The 18,254-nt window shown below is 45.7% G+C and overlaps 1 protein-coding gene across 4 annotated transcripts in view; it reads right to left on the reverse strand.

Moving 5' to 3' along the window:
- The window catches only part of MYO1C (myosin IC), a 50,582-nt gene that overhangs the window by 15,402 nt on the left and 16,926 nt on the right, over positions 1–18,254 (reverse strand). For 3 of the 4 annotated variants that reach the window (XM_077787509.1, XM_077787506.1, XM_077787508.1), the window contains exons 2-3: positions 3,388–3,543; positions 2,701–2,816 (exon numbers count right to left, since the gene is read on the reverse strand). In XM_077787509.1, coding sequence (XP_077643635.1) covers positions 2,701–2,816; positions 3,388–3,513 — 242 coding nt within the window. In that variant the 5' untranslated portion in view covers positions 3,514–3,543. Of the gene's footprint in view, positions 1–2,700; positions 2,817–3,387; positions 3,544–11,522; positions 11,734–18,254 lie in introns of those variants that run through there. The other variant, XM_077787507.1, reaches the window with a different exon arrangement.

Genomic DNA, 18,254 nt, shown 5'->3' on the forward strand with positions numbered 1-18,254 from the left:
GCCCGTGAAATCCCGGCACAGACATCCCCCAAAAACAGCCCCGGGCTGGCTGAGATCCCAGCTCCTGCACGCTGGTGACAACACGGGACAGCACGGACACCTCTGCTCACACCTCACCACCGAGCCAGCCTTCTGCAGGGTCGCGACACAAACTGTCAAATTCTTTGAGACTGTTCTTTTGACTTTTTTTTTCTGACAAAAAAAGTTAGAAGTAGACTAAATTGTGCAGATCAACTGGCTTTTCTAAATATAAATGATCTCTCAACACTGGTCCCGTGGGACAGAAAAGTTTTACACTCAGGAAACACCTCGTTCTCTGCTGGTATTTTTTCTTGCTTATTTTCTAAGTGATGAAACACTCAGAAGGTCACAACAGAATTTTGCTGTCTGGGTGGCTCCAGAGCTTCTCCTGGATGGTGGGAAGAGCTGGAAAAGCCACCACAGATTAAGGAGCATCCTGCAGATCCCCTCTGCCCCACTTCCTCTCCCTGCACAGAGCCTGGCCCTGCCCTTCTGCTTCCTCCTTTGCTGCTTTTTCTTTCATTTCTGTGTTGTGAGCAGACAGGACCTCAACCCAGTCTCACACACTCCTGCAGCACCAGAGAGCAGCAGGGGATGAGTGACAATGGGGACAGGAAAAGAGAACCTCCCTAACATTTTCAGCTCTCACATGTGGTGAGCAAGCAGGTATCCTGTCTTCTTCTCTTCTTCACACACCTGACAACATTTTAGCAGCTTGGCTTTTTAAATTTTTTTCCCCTTTATTTATTTATTTTTTTTTTAACTCTCCTGCTGTGCTATTAATTAGAAGTAATCACACCAAAATAACAGCCCTAGACTTCTCCAGTCTATTAATACTTGGTGCTAAGGCAACACCAATGAGCTCCCTTGGCAACACATCTCGCCCCACAAAATACATCATGTCCCTCTCTTCCCATCCAGATTCTGCCTCTGGAGTCTTGTGGAAAACAGCTGAATAAATGCAGATTTAATTTGGATTTGAAGAAGTGCCTCTGGCCCCTGTGCCTTTATGGGGTGGTTTACGGCCCCGAGAGCTCCAGTCAGGCACAGAGTCACTGGAAATAAAGATGTTTATGGTCCCCTTTGCAGGCCATAAACAGGACAGGGTGTGACAGATCTCTGGGAATATGCTGGGTTCCAAGCCCAGAGGGATAACTTTCCTCCTCTGAGTGTGATGCACTTCCCAGAAAACCCAGCTGAATTATCTGACACTGGAATAGAGATCTTGAAGTGTTTTGGCTTTCTAGAGTCAGTTTGGAAGAAGAGAAAGAGGAAAAAATATGAGTTACTGGAAAAGGAGAAGCCCAGAGCACCATACTGCAGATGGAGCATTTTGATGCTCCTCAGAGGATTTTTTAAATGCATATATAATCAAATAATGCAATAAAATAATCAAATAATGCAATAGAACAGCAAAAAAAGTCAGCAAAAAATTCTGTTCTCCCAGTGGGAGCAGCAGAACCCAGGATCACAGCTCTCCTGGACTCACTTATGAGCTGCACATTTTACAGCTTCTGAAGGGACTTGTTAAAAGGAAAGAAAGCCTAAGAAATAATCAGCAACAGTGTGATTTAAGTGGAATTAAAGCACGTCTGCTCAGTGCTTCATGCTATCCACGAGCATTGTCATCATCCTGTACCTACTGCACCTTTAAAACAGAGCCACACTCCAAGGATTTTCCAGAGAGTCCCAAAATTCACATTTAAGGGTACAGAATCCATTCCCTGCCCACAGGCAAGGAGAACTGAGGTTTGAATGCAGGGTTTTTCAGGTTTAATTCTCCCCCATCTGGGTTCACACAGTAAAAAATCGTATTTTTGTCCTAACAAATCCAACATGAAGTGCTGAGACTTTCCCAAGTAATGGTGTTTCTCCCCCTCTCTGTGCTTGCAGCACATTCTGGTTTGTTTACTCTCCTGGGCTCTGTGCCAGCAATAAGAAACAATCCAAATAGTTTTCTCAAAAATAATATCATTTACTCTTCCAAGATGTCTTAAAAAAAAAACCAACAAAACACAACACAACATAAAAAATCCTCCAAGAGGTGCTCAGAATTTGGCCTTTAGTCCTGAAGAAAAACCATTTTGAAGCCATGTGGCCTCAGCTCTCAGTCATCTTTTTCTTTCAGTCTGGCAAGAAAAATTCAAACGCTTTCAAAAATAACTTTAAACCTCAAACTTTTTTTTTTTTTTTTTAATGGGAAATTGGGAATGCTCACCAAGCCAGACCATGTAAATAAATACATTCCTTGTTCCAACAGGCTGATGGTATCTTAGCAACAAGGGAAATACCAGATAAATATTGGTCAGGCAGTAACAGCAGAGGTAGGAAAGAAACCCCCACACAGCAGAAACTCTTTCCCCTACTTAGCCCCGGACACAGAGACCCCAAATAACCCTGGAACAATGAACTCCTGTCCTGCCAGGGCTGGGTAAGCAGCTCTGTTCCTGCAGCCAGGAAGGAACCAACTCCCTTTCCAAATACTGCCCTCGCAAAGGCAACTCATCCTCTTTGGAGAGAGGAACAGGAATAGAAAGAGCCTCACACCACACCCTCGGAGGATCCTCTCTGTCCCTAGGACTTCCAGAGCTGCTGGGACAGGGCAAAGTCCTGGTTTTGCCTTTTTTCACGTGTCCCAGCTGCGTGGGAGTGACAAAACCTGCCCTGGCACCCACTCACAGGTGAGGAGAAACTTCATAGAAGCTGACGCCGCGGTAGCGCTCCATGTTCTGCTTCGTATAGATTTCCAGTTCCTTGTAGGGATTCACAGACACCAGCACAGAGCCAATGTAGGTCTGGAAAACAGAACACAAAGCAGGGAGCTTCCAGGAGGTCTGGAGGCACAGCTCAGGTGTCTCTGGAGGCTGGACACCCATCCTGCTGTGCTGGGGATGCTGCTGAGGGTTTCCAAGCAGGTCAAGGGTGCTGAGGAAGAGAACTCTCAGCTCTGGGAAAGTGACGCTGCTGGAGTTGTGCCAGCCATGTTATCCTCGCTGAGTAAAAAGCACCTCAAATGGTTTTCGGGTTTCCAACAAGCCACAATTCTGGATTATTTCTGATAAACATTTAGGATCGAGTTCAAGTCTGGGGTTGTGGAAGTGAGTGAACTCAGAAGATGGAAGAGTGTGGTGGGGGTTGGGTTTTCAGTGCTGTCAATGCCACCAGATCTCAACAGGGGCACTGCAGTGAGTCCCTACACCCATCAAAGCCAGCACCCCAGACTGGTCCTGGCACAAACCCCATGGTGCTGGAGCTGCCACCAGCACCTCCAAACCCCGCTGCAGAGCCAAGGCGGGCTCATCCCGTGCACCAAGCACACCCCAGGTCACTGAGGGACACCCTGGTGACTGTCCCTGCGCCACTCACATAGATCAGGTTCTCCTTGAAGCGTTTCCTCAGGTTTTCAATGAATGCAGCTTCGCTGGTGAAGTTTTCCAGCAGGACAAAGTCCTGCACCCCGACGCGGTCCCGGGCCGTCAGAGCGCTCTCCATGGTCAGCCGGATGCCGTTGGCTCCCAATCCCTGCAGCCAAAAGCACAGGGAATTTGGGATGGCTGTGGGTTTGCAGGCACTTCCCTGAGTCCACAAGAAGCACAGTTACCCTTGGATAACCATATTAAAATGAGATATTCAAGTGGGATATTAAAATAATCCCACTGTTGCTGCTGAAAACAGTGATTACAACACTTCATCAGACGGCTGCTCTAATTGCTTTGAGGGAAGACAAGCCAGCATTAGGGAAAAATTACTGCTTAATTTCCAATAACTTCAAATCAACCAAAGAAACAAACATTGGATAAAGAGAATAAAACTTGGGTTTCCTTTCCCAGACATCTGTTAGCAGGAGAGAGACTGAAATGTGTTCTCTCCTCTCTCTCATTTCACAACGGGAAGCTGTTTCGAGGTAAGGAATCTTTTATGACTAATGATGATTCATCTCAGAAGGAAACAGCTTCACATTGCTGACCAATTTAAAAGTTTTAGCAAGGCACCCAATGGGAAAATTCGTAGAAAATTGAGAAGAAATGAGAAATGGGCATTTCTGCACCCACGCCACTGAATTTAGACCGTGACACCGACGTGCATCGAGACTCCTACCACTGACCCTCCTTTAAAGGTTACATTTTCAATGTGATGTGGGGGAGACACAACCATCCATGGAAAGCACTCATCTGCTGACTCCTGACCTCACTGTAAAGAGGGAGGGGAAATCTGCACCCAGGGGTGACTCAGTGGCTGCCTGCTGGGGAAATCTCTACTCGAGGGACAGAGGTGGGGAAGAGAGAGGCACCACAGAAACCAGAGACAGGACAAACCACGTGTGAAACCCTCTGCCTCACACCTGCAGAGGTGCATTTCCTCACCTTCTTCAACCCTTCTTACTTTGCAAACTGCTCATAGTAGCACCTTTCTCCTCAACCTTTTCCCTAAAGCACTAAGTGATATTTTGGGATGTTGCACAAACACCAGAGGGGTCTGTTCCTAAATCAGGCTCATGCACCAACAGTGACCCCAGACATCCATCCCAACCTGGGAATGCCAGACCCTGCACAATGATGAAGATGACATTTACTGACTCACAGAGTTGCTCTCTGCACCTTCCCAAGATGTAAAAGTGGTCAAACCACAGGGACTGATGTGCAGGGAGAAAAATAAACCCAGCCTTGGTCAGGAAGAAAATTTACCTGAAGTTGTGTTAAACAGTAATAAAATCAAGAGTCATTCAAGTATAAATTTGGGTCAAACCAGGTGCAAATCCCTTCAGTCTGCAGTTGTATCAATTCACCAATTTCTGGGTAAATGTTTTTGTTTTTTTTTTTAATTTGGTAAATGATTAGTAAATGCAGTTTTGCCTATTTCTGCCAGTTCTAATTGGCTTCCTCCCTGTAAGCCTGGGCAGAAATGACTGCCTGAACCAAGCAGTTTTCAGATAGGAAAATCAGTTCCTTCTGGAAATCTCAAATCCAGACCCACTCTAATGGCTCAAACACCACAAAGAAACATCATTTGATTTCCTGTTTTATTTTTTCCAATTAGTCTCATGGTCTGGAAGGCCCGAGTTCTAAGCTTGGAAAGACACAGCCTGGGAGGAATTCTGCAGATACTCTCATGAAGTAATCGTTCTAAAATGTCCAAAATTTTCCAAGCCAAGTCCTTCACAGCTTCAGCAAAATGCTCTGTTGTCTTCTACCCTCTTAACCAAGGTGAGGAGAAAAGGGATAACCCTTGGAGAAGGGAGGTGATGAGATAAGGAATGGAAAATAGAGCTAAATCACATACAAATAAACTCTGCCTAGACATTGGAATCCTTCTACAGAGCAGAGCAATCCCAGAGCAGGTTTTGGCCAAGGTGATGAGAACAAAGGCAAAACCAAAGGAAAGTAACTCCTTTGCAAGTGGGTAAATTTACAACGATAGTCCTAAAACTCAGCTGCCTCAACAAGGACTGAGGAGAAACTTCCACCCTCGCACAGTTAATCCCAGTTTATGTAATCCTGAAGCCTTTCACAAAAAACCTCACCTCAGCAGCTCTTTAATCAGCCCTTCCCTGGGGCCAGGACAAAGTGATCCCAGCTGTGCACATCCAGGAGAGGGAAGAGTCAATGCATCCCCCTCACAACACAGAAAATTCCACTCCTGCCACCTCCTCTGGGACAGGCAGTTAAGGCCAAGGACTTTCGGTTTCCTCCAGTTTTTGTCTCCTCATTCAACTCCAACTCCTCGCCGTGAGAACAAAATAACCACCTCAAATCTGCAGGCAGCTTGAAACAAAAGCCAAACCAATGACTGAAAGTGGATTTTTGGTGATAATTAAATGTGCCTAGGGGATGTGATGCAGTCAGAGCCTCCTGAATATAAACTTCACTCAGTCTTGTACCCTCCCCAAGCCCAAGCTGAGTGCAAATATAAGCCAGAGCTGAGCAATAGGCACTGCTCCATGCCAGCATTTTGCTTTATTGCATATGTCCAAGTCTACCACCAGCTTCAAATGTCAGTGTTAACTGTTTCACTGCCACTGACATCCACACATGGGCCATAAAAGGAGGTGGAAATAAACCCTTTTTGCAAAATGGAAACAGAACAGTCATGCAGAAGGAAGGAAGTGGTGGGGGAAGACACTACTTGAGAAAAAATAATCACAGTGATGATCATATGTTCCTACTGAATGATGAATGTGACAGCAAGGCACTGAATAAATTAAAATAACCAAAATGTTGGCGAGTTTCTGTTAGCAGGCAGGCACCAGATCTGGTGGCTGTAAATTAATGCTAGAAAACCCAGTCTGGGGGGTTAAACGTGGTACAGTGGAGCTAATTAACCATTAAAGCAGTTTGTCTATGGACAACACGGATTCTCTTGTCGTCTTTGCAGGGGATGAATTTCTTTGTGCCAAAGCACCTCTGACTGAGATACATTTATAACATCCAGGCAAGAGATCAGCTTGGACCACTTGCCCTGTGGCAGGGAGTATATTCCAGATAACTGGGAGAACAAAGGCTGTGAGGGTCTGATCAGAGCCCTCCTTGTGGAAATCAGTTTTTCTGGAAGCTGCCAGGAGAGCACAGTGGAAGAGGAGCTGCTGTGATACTGAGAGATGACCTCTGTGCAGCTGCACCCTTTGGTTTGCACTGGCCCAGGATTTGTGCAATAAACCAGGCTGAAAATCTGACAGGGATTAAAACCAACTCAGATTCTTTTATTGTGTTAATCCAGGTCGTTTTCCCACACTGGTCCCACGTGTAATGAGGATGGCCAGGGACAGGGTGATGGGGAAGCACAGCAGGGTCAGGGAGGAGCCAGGATTCAGCAGCAGGGCCAGTTCCTGCTGCCTCAAAATGCTTGGGAAGTTCCACCTCAGAGGCAGGTTGGGCTTAGCCTAAAGCTCAACATCAAATCCCTCCTCCAGGCTTTGCTGCCTCCCTGGCACCGGGTAACACCCCCAAACCAAACCAGCGCAACTCCATCAGCAAAGCAAAGACCAGGAAAAAAAGAATCTGGTGATTGTCTCTGGGTTTTCTCCCTGTGAGACTGGGAGTGTCAGAGGCAGGGAAAGGAGGAAGGGGAGCACGTTGAATCAGTTATTTAGGGCAGTTCCATCTTATAGGTCCCTTATGGGATCAAAAGGAGGATGCAGCCGAGGATCCTGACCTTTGTAGGATGGAGACACCTAATGCCACACGCAGCACAGGCTGCAAAAGGGGAATGGCAAAAACCTGAGCAATCTGCATGTGATCTTGGTGCCTGCGGGCTCAGGAGTGCCTGTGCCTCCCCTCAATCCCCCCTTTCATCCCATGCTGAACCTGCTGTCCCGAAGGTCACTCCCCTCCAGAGTGCCCAAACTCACTTCTGCCAAATTTCCCAAAGCCACCCCATGGTGCCGTTTCCAGGGATTCGTTCCCACATTGTATTTTAACCCACTCTTTGCTTTTAATGTCTTCTCCGGAGCCTCAAGCACAACAGTGGCTCAAGGCCAGGAAAGGAAAAGTCCCTCTGGAATGGTGGGGACCAGGCCAGTGCAATCACCAGCGCTGCTCTGCTTCCACAAGGCTTTTTCTGCCCTGGGATTGAATTTTGGGAAAGACTTTCGGCTGGTGTAAATTGGTTGCTGAATGCAGCCTGCAGAGTCAGGTTTACATTGGCTGGAGTTCCAGCTTTTCTTTGTGTTCATACAAGAGTCAACAAGACCAGCAAATACCTCCAAGCTCCTGGGAGTACAAAACCACTCAAGACTGTACCAAGGAGTTTCCTAAACTGAGCTGGGAAATCGCTGACGAGGGATTGTGAAGGTGTAAACACATATTTTTCCTTTAAACTCTGCTGAATGCCAAAGCATGATAAAGTTTTTCCTCTGCTTAGGACATGGAGAACTAATACACCTCAGAAATGAAAAACAGGACCTTTTGCTCTGCACAGCAAAATCCAAAGTATTAGAGTCAGCCAGGCTGAGCACAAATTTGGGGGAATTTGTGCTGGAAAATGGGAGAGCAGCACTGCCATGAGCACAGGGGCTTGAGCAGAGCAAGAAACTCCCCCTGGCTTTGTCCAGCAGCTGCTCCACAGCCATGGAATACCCAATGTGGCACCAAGACTCATTCCCAGGCTTGATTTTCCCAGAGGGGTACTGGAGTGGTTTAAAACTCAACTCCAGACACACTGAGGGAACAGGCAGCACCAGCAACTTCCCACTCCTTTCCATGAGAAAACACCTGGAATTCTCAAAGTGAATGGTCTTGTATGGAGCAGGGAAACTGCACAACTGATTCAGAAAGGAATTTGTGTTTCAACACCTAAAAATATATCTTGCAATATTTTCTCCTGGCAATGTATTTTTACAGATTGGGTTGTATCCATCAGGAGATTCTCTGGAAGAACCCCAGGAAGTGGCTCCATCTGGGAAGAGGCAGGCACCTTTATCTTGGTATCAAGTGCAAGATGATTGATCTGCAGGCTCCAGAAATAGTCACAAAGCCGGGAACGGAAGAACAGGCCAGAACCAAATGTGAGTGGGAAGGGAAATTCAGATTAGATTCTGGAAGACAATGCAAGTCTGAACCAAGAACGAACTTCTCGTGGGGAGGTGGCAGCAAAAAAACATTTGTCTCATGGATAGTTGGACATTCTTCACTGTCATGCCAAAGCTGCAGGAAAGAAAAAGAATTCCTTTGATTTCTACTTCATTCTACAGCCTGGGAAAGAGCTTGGACACAACATGGGCCAGACAGCAGAGCAGACAAAAATCAACTGTTGTATCCACGGCCTCAATTCCCAAGGTGCAGAATGGGAAAGCTCCTCTTTCCCTCTGCATGCAGAAAGAAATAATGAGGATGGCAGAGGTGGACCAGACTGAGGGAATCTGCCAGCAAATCCCTGGCAGACTGAAGTGCAGCCACTCGGGATCCTCCTCCCTCCTGCCACACTGCAAATCAGCTGCTCGTGCTGGACACAGCTCCCTGGGTTAGTCAACAGCTGGGTTGGAAAGAAAGATTTCCTGAGAGGCAGCTCTGTGTCTCCCATAAAAATCCCCTGCAAGCAACCACGTGGATTTGTCTGCCCTTTCTGAAGCCACCTCAGTTAATAATTGATAAGACAGGTATTTGGCTTGTTTAGTTAAAAAAAAAAAAAAAAATCAAATAACAAAAGGAAATGCTTTATGTTTTGCTTTTAATTATGTAAGGCAAATGAGGTGATTTCCCAAAGGACAACTTGGGAAAAGCAGAGCTGTCAGGTGGATTGGGACCAAAGCAGGTAACAACGCTGGTGACACAGACCAGCAGAATTAGAGGAAACAACTTTAGTTTGCAGCTGCCACTCAAGGACCTTTTCTCAGAATTACTTTTTATTCTTGCTTATTTTAGACCAATACATCACCAGCAATGGAATGTCTGGAGTTAGGGAACTCAGAACTTGGTTGTCCCTCTGATACTTCCCATCCTAACCAGATGGAAGGATGGAACTTCAGAATACATTATTAAAAAAATTATATTCAAGAAAAAGAAATGCTACATCCTTGACTAATTCTTGTAAAGTAATTTCTTTGACGTTTTCCACATTTTGGGTAGGGACAAATTGAAATAATAAGTAGCTAATATTATTTGTTCAATATTTATAACATAATTATACCTTCCAGATTTTACTTTGTGGGGGGATGAGTAAGGAAATAAGCAATTAGCAGTGAAAAGGAAAAGGCAGTTGTAAGAACTGATTTGAAGGACAGGAAAAATGTTTACCATCAAGAGGGGTAATGATATTTCAATCAACAGGCTAAATATAAAAGAGCACTAAGAAAAATGAACTAGGCAAAGAAAGATCACCAGGGCTGGAAAAGTAAATACACAGAATTTCTATATTTAGGGAGCTGACATTTTTGCTCCTGAACAGATGGCACAAGCTGCTGCTGGTTCAAAGATGTTGCTGGTGGCAGTTTGCTCAGGAGACCTGTGCCCACAGGCCTGGGCATCCCACAGCAGCTTCAGAGGACAAACAGATTTCAAAAAGGCATTTAAAAAAGGCAAAACATCAACTTGCTGCCCTTTCCAATGAGTTTTGGTGCTGATTTCCAGAGCAGCTGAGCAGGTGAAGGGTGGCAGAAGCTCAGACATAAAGAGCCAGGGTCTGCCTGTGCCCCTGGCAGCTTTGGGGCACTGCCTGTGCCCCGTGCCCTGGCGATGCCCTGTGTCCCACTGGCAGCCCTTCCCTTCCCCACTGCATTCCACACCCCCACAGAGCCCTCTCACACCACGAGCTCTCTCAGAGACTCAAACTTTCCAAAGAGAGCTCCAGAGCATTCCGGGGCCACGCGAAGGGCACCTCCACCCCACAGCTCCCGCGGGGAACTGGGCACCACCCCGGGCACCACCTCTGCCCATCCCACTGCCACCTCTGCCAGCCTTCCTCCAGCCCACAGCTGGGCACGGGGGCTGGCCCCAGCACACCAGATACCAGCAGAAACAGCCTGTGGAGCCCTGGCACCTCCACTTCCACAGAGGAGGGTCTCCAAAAGCTCTGCCCTGCCCTTCATCATTTTCTCAGTGGTCAGCACTAGAATATTTGGGAAAACAAGCAAGGATCTCTGGATTGAGCAGGTATGGGACACACCAGCCCCATGGTAACTCTTCTTTAACACAGAATTGCTCCAATCTACAGAAACGACGTTTTCAACTCTTCTCTTCCTAAATTTGGTCACTTTACCAATTAAAGCCTTGAGCATTCTTATCCAGGCAAAAGCCCACACACTTTTTTTATAACACTCCCTCATTCTTGACCTCAGCATCTTCCAGAGTCAGTGAATTCCATGGCCCAATTATTCACTGTATGAAAATAATCTTTGCATCTCTTTGGCAACTTTTAGCTTAATTCAGTGTCCCTGTTCCCATGCTACACAACACAGAAAAAGGAGTTCTGTGTTTTCTGTGGCACTGTTATTTTTTTTTTTCCTCCTCTTGTCCTCATCTTTTTTTCCAGGTAATAATCCCAGTCCTGTCAATCTTTTGCCACAAAATCCTTTTCCCAAGCCCAGGGTTGTCCCATGCAGGATGCAGGGCCAGGTGTTCTGGCTGCTGCTAAAGCATGGACAAAGTTTTCCTAAACTAAAACAGCCTGGAGAAGCTGAGTGGCAATGAATCCTTAAGCAGGTACTTCCTGCCATTCCCTAGGATGGCAGGAATTGGACAGGAGCCCTGGGAAGGAGAAGAGCAGAGCCCAGCTCCAGGACGGTCCTTTCACATCCTTGTGCCCAAGTGAAAGCTCCACCCTTTCTTCCCTCCTAAAGCAGAGCCCAGCTCTCTCCTCTCTTCCCACTTTCTCAACTCCCACCTTGCCTTCCTCCTCCCAACAGGTATTCTCTGAGTTTTTAGCTCAATTTACCCCTTTTCACACAACTTTTAAATGAAAGATCCTTCTCAAAGCATTTCACTTCCCTGCTGAAAGCCTCCTCTCTTCTTCTGAGACCAGACAGGCATCTGAGAGCTGCAAAGCCACCAGAGGAGTTAAATAAACCTTACCCCGCCTCGGAACTTCATCTCTGCCTCCTGCAGCCCTCGCAGAGCCTTCGCTTACGCCGCTGCAAAAAGCAGCAATCTGAAGACAACTTCTCTCTTCTGTCAGTTCCTTTATTTTTTTAATTTTTTTTTTTTTCATGGCATTTTCAGTGCAGTCAGAACTCCCTCCCTCCCACCAGCTCCTACTGGAGCATGTGGAGAGGGCGTTTTCCAAGGAGAACTCCCTCCCAGCCAGGAGCGGCCCAGCAGAGGCAGTCCCAGGGAAATCAGCTGCGCTCTGCCGCGGAGTTCCCGCTGCCCAGTGACAGGGAAAAACGGAAAGAAAAGTAATCCCAGGCACTGGAAAAGCTGGGGCCGAGCCCAGCACACAAACCACAGCCATCAGACAGGAAGAGACGAGCTCTGGGACACTGGGTTACTGTCCTGGAACAGCAGCGTGGGCAGGGCTCCCCAAACCCGCTCCCAGCTCACCCCAAACACAACAAACACCCAATCCCAACCCTGGCACTGACAGTACACTTGGAATCACCCCCTCAGGAAATCACAGGGCCACAAGGAGTCCAGGGTTGGATGCAGTTTGCCTTCACAAGGATTTAGAATCACAGAATGGTTTGGATTGGAAGGGACCTTAAATTTCACTTATTTCCAATTCCACCAAGCCCTGTCCTACCTGGCTCAGCAGTATTTTATTCCAGATTCCTTTGGAGCCATCCAGCACCAAACTCCCCACTTTACCTGGAAGTTCTGAGGTCTTTATTACAAAACAACCTGCACTACCCAAGGAAGAGCTTTCTAGAGGACACAGTGAAGGCACTGCTGCCCTCAGTCCCCAGCCCTTGCAAAGAGAAGTTGCACATTTTGCTGTCTCTGAGCTCATCTGTTCTCACACAGAATTATTTGTGATCACAGCTACACCAAGAGTGTGAAAACCCCACCTCATTTCCCACCCACCTGCCTGAGATAAGGGCATTCTAACAAAAATACTGCACAGCCTTTACCAGCATTAGGGAAAAGTGAAAGAATAAGAGACGGTGGACATTAGCTGGAAGAAGGGAAATTCCAATGAGTTATTGGGAAATTTTTTTCCCCAGTGAGTGCTGTGAAATACTGGAACAGGGGTCCCAAAAGGTTGTGAAACTATCACTGGAGATATTTAAAACTCAACCAGACAATGACTGAGTGACTTGATCTAAATTAGTCCTGCCCGGAAGTGAGGTTGGACCAGAAATCTCCACAAATTCTTTCCAACCTAAAATAATTCTATTATTTTGTTCCTCAATGGACTAAGCTGGGCATCTATCCTAAAAGGAGCTGTAGGTAGTGTAAATAAATACATTAATTTGTTAGAGAGGATGCCACCCCTCAGGTATTTCAGGCAATTCATATTGTGAGCTGTCAAGCAGATTCTCTAATTATTGAACATGCAGAGCCATGGAATAATTCCCAAGCTCAGCTGCTGATGTTTCATGACTGGCACTATCTGCACTCAGCTCTGCTTAAAAGGGTTTTTTGTTTGCTTTGTTTTTTTCCTTCTTATCAAAATGCATCCTTCACAAATTCTGCTACAGGAAGGGTAAAGCCAAGCTCTGAATTAAAAAGATTTAGAGCAAAAGGCTAAAAGGCTTCAACCTCCTTAGAGAGGAGGCTATTTAAAAGCAAAGACACGTAGCAGATGTTGTCAGTGGTTGGGTGCAGCACTCCCCTCTAATTAGCTTTGCCCAAGGCAGAGATCCCAAAGATCCTGGCTGCTGTGGATGTCACAGGCAGACTGTGCCAAGGATTTGGGATGGAGCTGGGCTGCTGGGAGCTCTGCAGTGCCACAGCTCCTCTGCCCTCCCAGACTCCATTTTGAACATGATTTGTGGTTCTTGCACAACTCTGTTTGGCAGGACTTTCATTCACTTCTTACCTCAGCTGGGTGAATTTTTAACAGCAGCAGCTTCAGGATGTGGCTCGGAGGAGGGTTTAGTTTTGGGCTGGCACTGAAGGAAGTGGACACTACTCCAAGCCCCTGTCCTGTGCACAGGTGAGACCAGAGGTGATATAAACTCCATTTCCCAAACTGAGCCACATCAGCCATTAGTGAAACACAACAGTGAGCCCTGAGCCAGGAGCTTTCCAAGCATAACTAAAGCTGTGGCCTGGCACAGCACTAATTCTTCAGGAGGACAATGTCAGTGCTCCACTCTTCAAACCAATCTAATTGTCACCAAACAAGTTCAGTTAAACTCCTGTTATAATTCTAAGTATTAGCAGAGTTATCTTCACATAAACAACTCAACCTTTTCCCTAGCTAACACCTCCTAACACTTCTCAGATCACATCCCATCACTGAAAATGCCACATAAGAGAAGAATATACAACAACCCAGTACTTAGAAGTACATTTTTTACATATTTCCCTTGGTTTTTTCATGCAGGAGAACCCTTTTATTTATTTATCCACTGGAAAGACCTTTACTCAAAATGCTTTTTTCTGCAGCCAAACTACTGCCCAACTTCTGCTGGCGAGGAAAACACTCCTGCATGTGGATTAGCCTAAATTAGGAGAGGGAGGGAAAAACGTAGGAAAGCAGAGAGATCATTTTACTCTGTAAGATCTTGATACTGGATTATGAAGGTGATAAAACCAGACTCTTCCTTTCCAGCAGCAGAGCCCAGCCCTTGTCTGTGATTTCTGCTGAGGATGGCTGGCAAGGTCTGGCTCACTCCAACAGGCAACTACAGGCTGAGGGATGAATCAAGTTTTCCAGGCCTCGCCAGCTAGAAGTGACTCATTTAAACCCTGGATTAGAGCACAGGGATTGCTCTGCTCGTTGCAGATAAGCAGCTGATTCCCTGCATACAATTTCACATTCAAAGCAAGGGGACTGGAAACCTTTCCTGTCAGCCCTGCTCTGACAGGCTCGCAGAGCCGAGCGTGACTCGCTCAGCTACACCCACAAGCAGTGGCTCTGCTGAAAAAATAAAGAGTTTGGCCCCACGAAAACACCATCAGTGTTCCCCTCTGCAGTGTAGATTCCACTGCAAATATAAATCTGGAGGTATGAGATGCTGCCTTGGGTTTATGCTGTTCAAAAATCAACGTGGATCACATCTGTGTTATTCCAAAAGGCGTCAAGTTCATCATCAGTGAGTGAGTTCTTTCTGGATTTTTATATTTGTTATTACTGCCTTACAAAAGAACTACAGAATAAGACACATTCCATAATTAGAAAGCACTTGGCAAAAATACCATGGGAAAGAAACCACCCTAAACAGGCCAGGAATTTGAGAGCCCTTCCTCTTGCAGGTCAGAGGAACATCTTAATCAAAAAATAGAAATGTCTTTAACCTGTCATACGTGTCCTGCTGTCCAGATTATCCTGATCTAAAACTGATTAAAATGCCTCACATTCTTAAAACACCCTATAGCAGAAGCTGAAGGTTTTGAGGAACATTTGTCCCACTGCTTAGGAAAAACACCTTGTGTCCAACAGAGGATGAACATCTGACTGCAGGATAAGGATAAATCAACACCCTGCCAAAGAGGCAATGCTAAATATTTAACAGGTTTGATAAAAAGGCAAAACCTACTCATTACATTATTAGTTCTGCTAAGAATTGTCTCTTTTCTACCCAGTTTTTGGATTAAAACATCTCCTCTTCCCCTCTCAAGAGTGCTCCAAACAAGTAACCATGAGCAGAGGTTTGAACACAAGACATTGGCCCCTGGAGACACAACATTCCTGCTCAGTTATGAAACTGCACACCTAGAAAGGTTAAACCAAAAGCTCATTATACTCACTCAAAAGGTGCCTCAAGATGGTGAAAGTTCCTTCACTTTACTGCAAACTTCATGACATCAAAAGCTGACTGAATTCCCCAATTCTGTATGAAGGTGTTTGCAGGGTTAAAGACAAAACCTTAAAAATAGTGAGGTGTGGCCAAAAGGGTTCAAAAACCAGAAGACAAAGAATATTTAGATTATTCTTTTGGATTCTAATTTATGCTTTGTAATGTTTAAAACTGTCAATACTGGTTTTGTTTGTTTCAAGAAAGCTTCATCAGTGAGAACACCAAACTTCTTTTCTTCCCAAGCTCAGTTTTTCACAAATAAATACAAAAAAAAAAAAAGAGGAATACTGCAAAAAACGTAGATGCACATGTCTCCTTGGATTCCTGCACTATCTCTGCCACTGCTGTTCCCTGTTTTGATGCCCCTGGTGATGGATTAAAAAGCACATATGACAGGCTTGCATTTAGTTATGGCTCCCGCACACACACAATAATTCTGGGTCTATGACGTGAGCGAAAACAGAAACTGGGTTAATCTAACAAATTAAGATAAATTTTCCTTGTTGTTGCTTTCTGCTGAAGCAGTGAAACAGAAATGGCTGGCTGGCTTTGACAGTGGCCATCAGAACAAAGTCCCACTTTATAATTACCAGATGCCCTTAATGTGATGCCAGTTTGTCTCATGCCCGTGGCTGCTCCCGCTCATGGCCCTGTCAGGGTTTCCCTGATTTTACAAACACACTCCAATCTCAACAGCAATTGTTGCACTGACTCCAACAACAAAGTTTAAACCAGCAGTTAATTCCCTGTGATTGCTGTGGCCCTGCTCTGACACAATCATTTGCAGCAGTTGTGGCAGGGACGGGTTTGGAGGGAGCTGGTAACACAAACAGCCTGACTCAGTTCAGCTGATGTGCATTCCTGCAGACTGACTTTCCAAACAGTCACTCCTAGTGGCAGGACCTACATCTTCCTTTTAAGGGGAAAAAATGTTTTCACAGGAAAAATTAAGTGTTCAAAGCCTGTGCATATCTTGGTGCTTCCAGCGAGTCTCGCCTTTAAAAACACATCCTAGCTGCACGCAGAACAAAAACTTCTCCTTCCTTAATTTAAAGTTGTTCCTCTTTTTTAACACAGCCATTGGCTGTCTGCCCATCCCTGGCACTCTCAGGTGAAACATCCTAGCACACTGCTTTTCACACAAACCAGCACTCAACAGAGAGTTGGTTTTCCAAAGGAAGGACTCAATCTGAATGAGGAAAACATGATGAAAAAGAACAGAGAATGTACAGGCTGCAGGCAAAACTTTACAGCTCACACTGCTGACTGACAGTTCCTATTCCTTCACATTTCTTTTCCTGCATTTCTGAAAAGAGGCTCAGTGTTAGAAAGGGCTTACGGCTGGAAAGCAGATCACAACAAAAACTTCTTGTTCCATCCACACGAGATAAGGAAAGAGTGAGCACTGGTGCTTTGCCTGCAAGTTAGATGAAGGAAACAGGATTTCCCTCTGCTACTCCCTGAGCAAGATCCCAAGGAAATGTTTCTAATAATAGGAAATTACTATATAAGGCCAGATCAGCACTAAACTGTTTGCAGTCTGGAGGAGAAGGATGTACAGGAATCCTGAGGAGGACACACCAGCCTGCTCACACATCAGGGGAAGGCAGCACAGCCAGGGCTCCCCTCCTCACAGAGGGGCAAAGTTTAACCTGGGACTCCTCTGCTGAGCAGAGTGCAGTCCTACAGCCCAAAATAGCAACTAAATGGACAAATTAGAGCTGCTCTGTCCTTCTGTAATGCCCTTGCTTTTCTCCATGGCAGGAGAAAGACTGAATAGACTTTAAAATCTACAAAATAACACTTGCAAAGCAAAGCTGAGCACGTCTCCTATTGGGAAAGGGCAGGAAAAGACACAGCCATGCCCTAAAGCACAACAGGGGCAGTGCTGATGCAGAGGGCAGGCTGAGAGCTCCCCTTCCTGGGCTGCAGATCCATGGAGCACAAATGTTTTATGAACTGGACAGTTCTCTAACTCATCTTGGTTCAAACAAGACAAGCAAAGACATTGGGTACCCATATAAGTTCATTTTTTGCAGCGTTCCCACAAAACTGCAGGAATTAATGTCTCCTAGGCCATGAGTTTCAGCAGCTCCAGGCAACAGGGCACATCCCAGCAGAACTGCCAGGGGCACTGCTCTGGGGCTGTAGCTCCAACCCACACTTTTCACCATCTCTTCAGCAGACACCAAACCTGCAAGCCCAGTTAAAGGACAGATTTCCCTCCTTCTTATTACTATATAAGTATATAATAATAATATAAGAATAATACTATATTATACAAATGGAAGGGAGTTCCTACAACAACACTCACAGAGACCTCGTTTGGGGAAAGTGATAGAACTGAAAGGTTTCTCTGTGATTCTCATCAAGGGGTATCTTTCCATCCTGCTTTGTCTTTGGATAAGGCCAGGAGCTCCCAGTGCAGGGCAGCTTGCTGAGCAAACACAGCCCCAGAGCTGCCACGGAAATGAGCACAATATAAATTGCTAGACAGATTTATAACTCAGAGTTTTGGTTGGGTTTTGTTTTGTTTTGTTTTTTTTCCTCCCTGACAGCAAGAGATGTTTGTGACAAAATGTACAAACAATTCTGTATCTGTAGCCCTACCACATCCTATGTCTCTTCTCTGCAGAATGACACAGCTTCCAGGGGAAAGCAAGGCCAAATCCCAGCCAACATTTCCCAACATTTCCCTGTCAGCTGGTGAGACCTCCTCGAGCTGCGGGGTTCAGTTTGCCACAGCAAATTAAAAATAAAAAAAAACAAACCCAAACTTCAAAAAGAGAGCCTTAAAAAAAAAAAAAAACAACCCAGGCCACCCTTGTGAAAGAATCACTGATGAGAGATTAGATTTTGACAGCAAAACTCTCTCTACATCACAGCATCAGGAGCTTCA

This window comes from Lonchura striata, chromosome 20 (genome assembly GCF_046129695.1).
Source record: "Lonchura striata isolate bLonStr1 chromosome 20, bLonStr1.mat, whole genome shotgun sequence".
Lineage (NCBI taxonomy): Eukaryota > Metazoa > Chordata > Aves > Passeriformes > Estrildidae > Lonchura > Lonchura striata.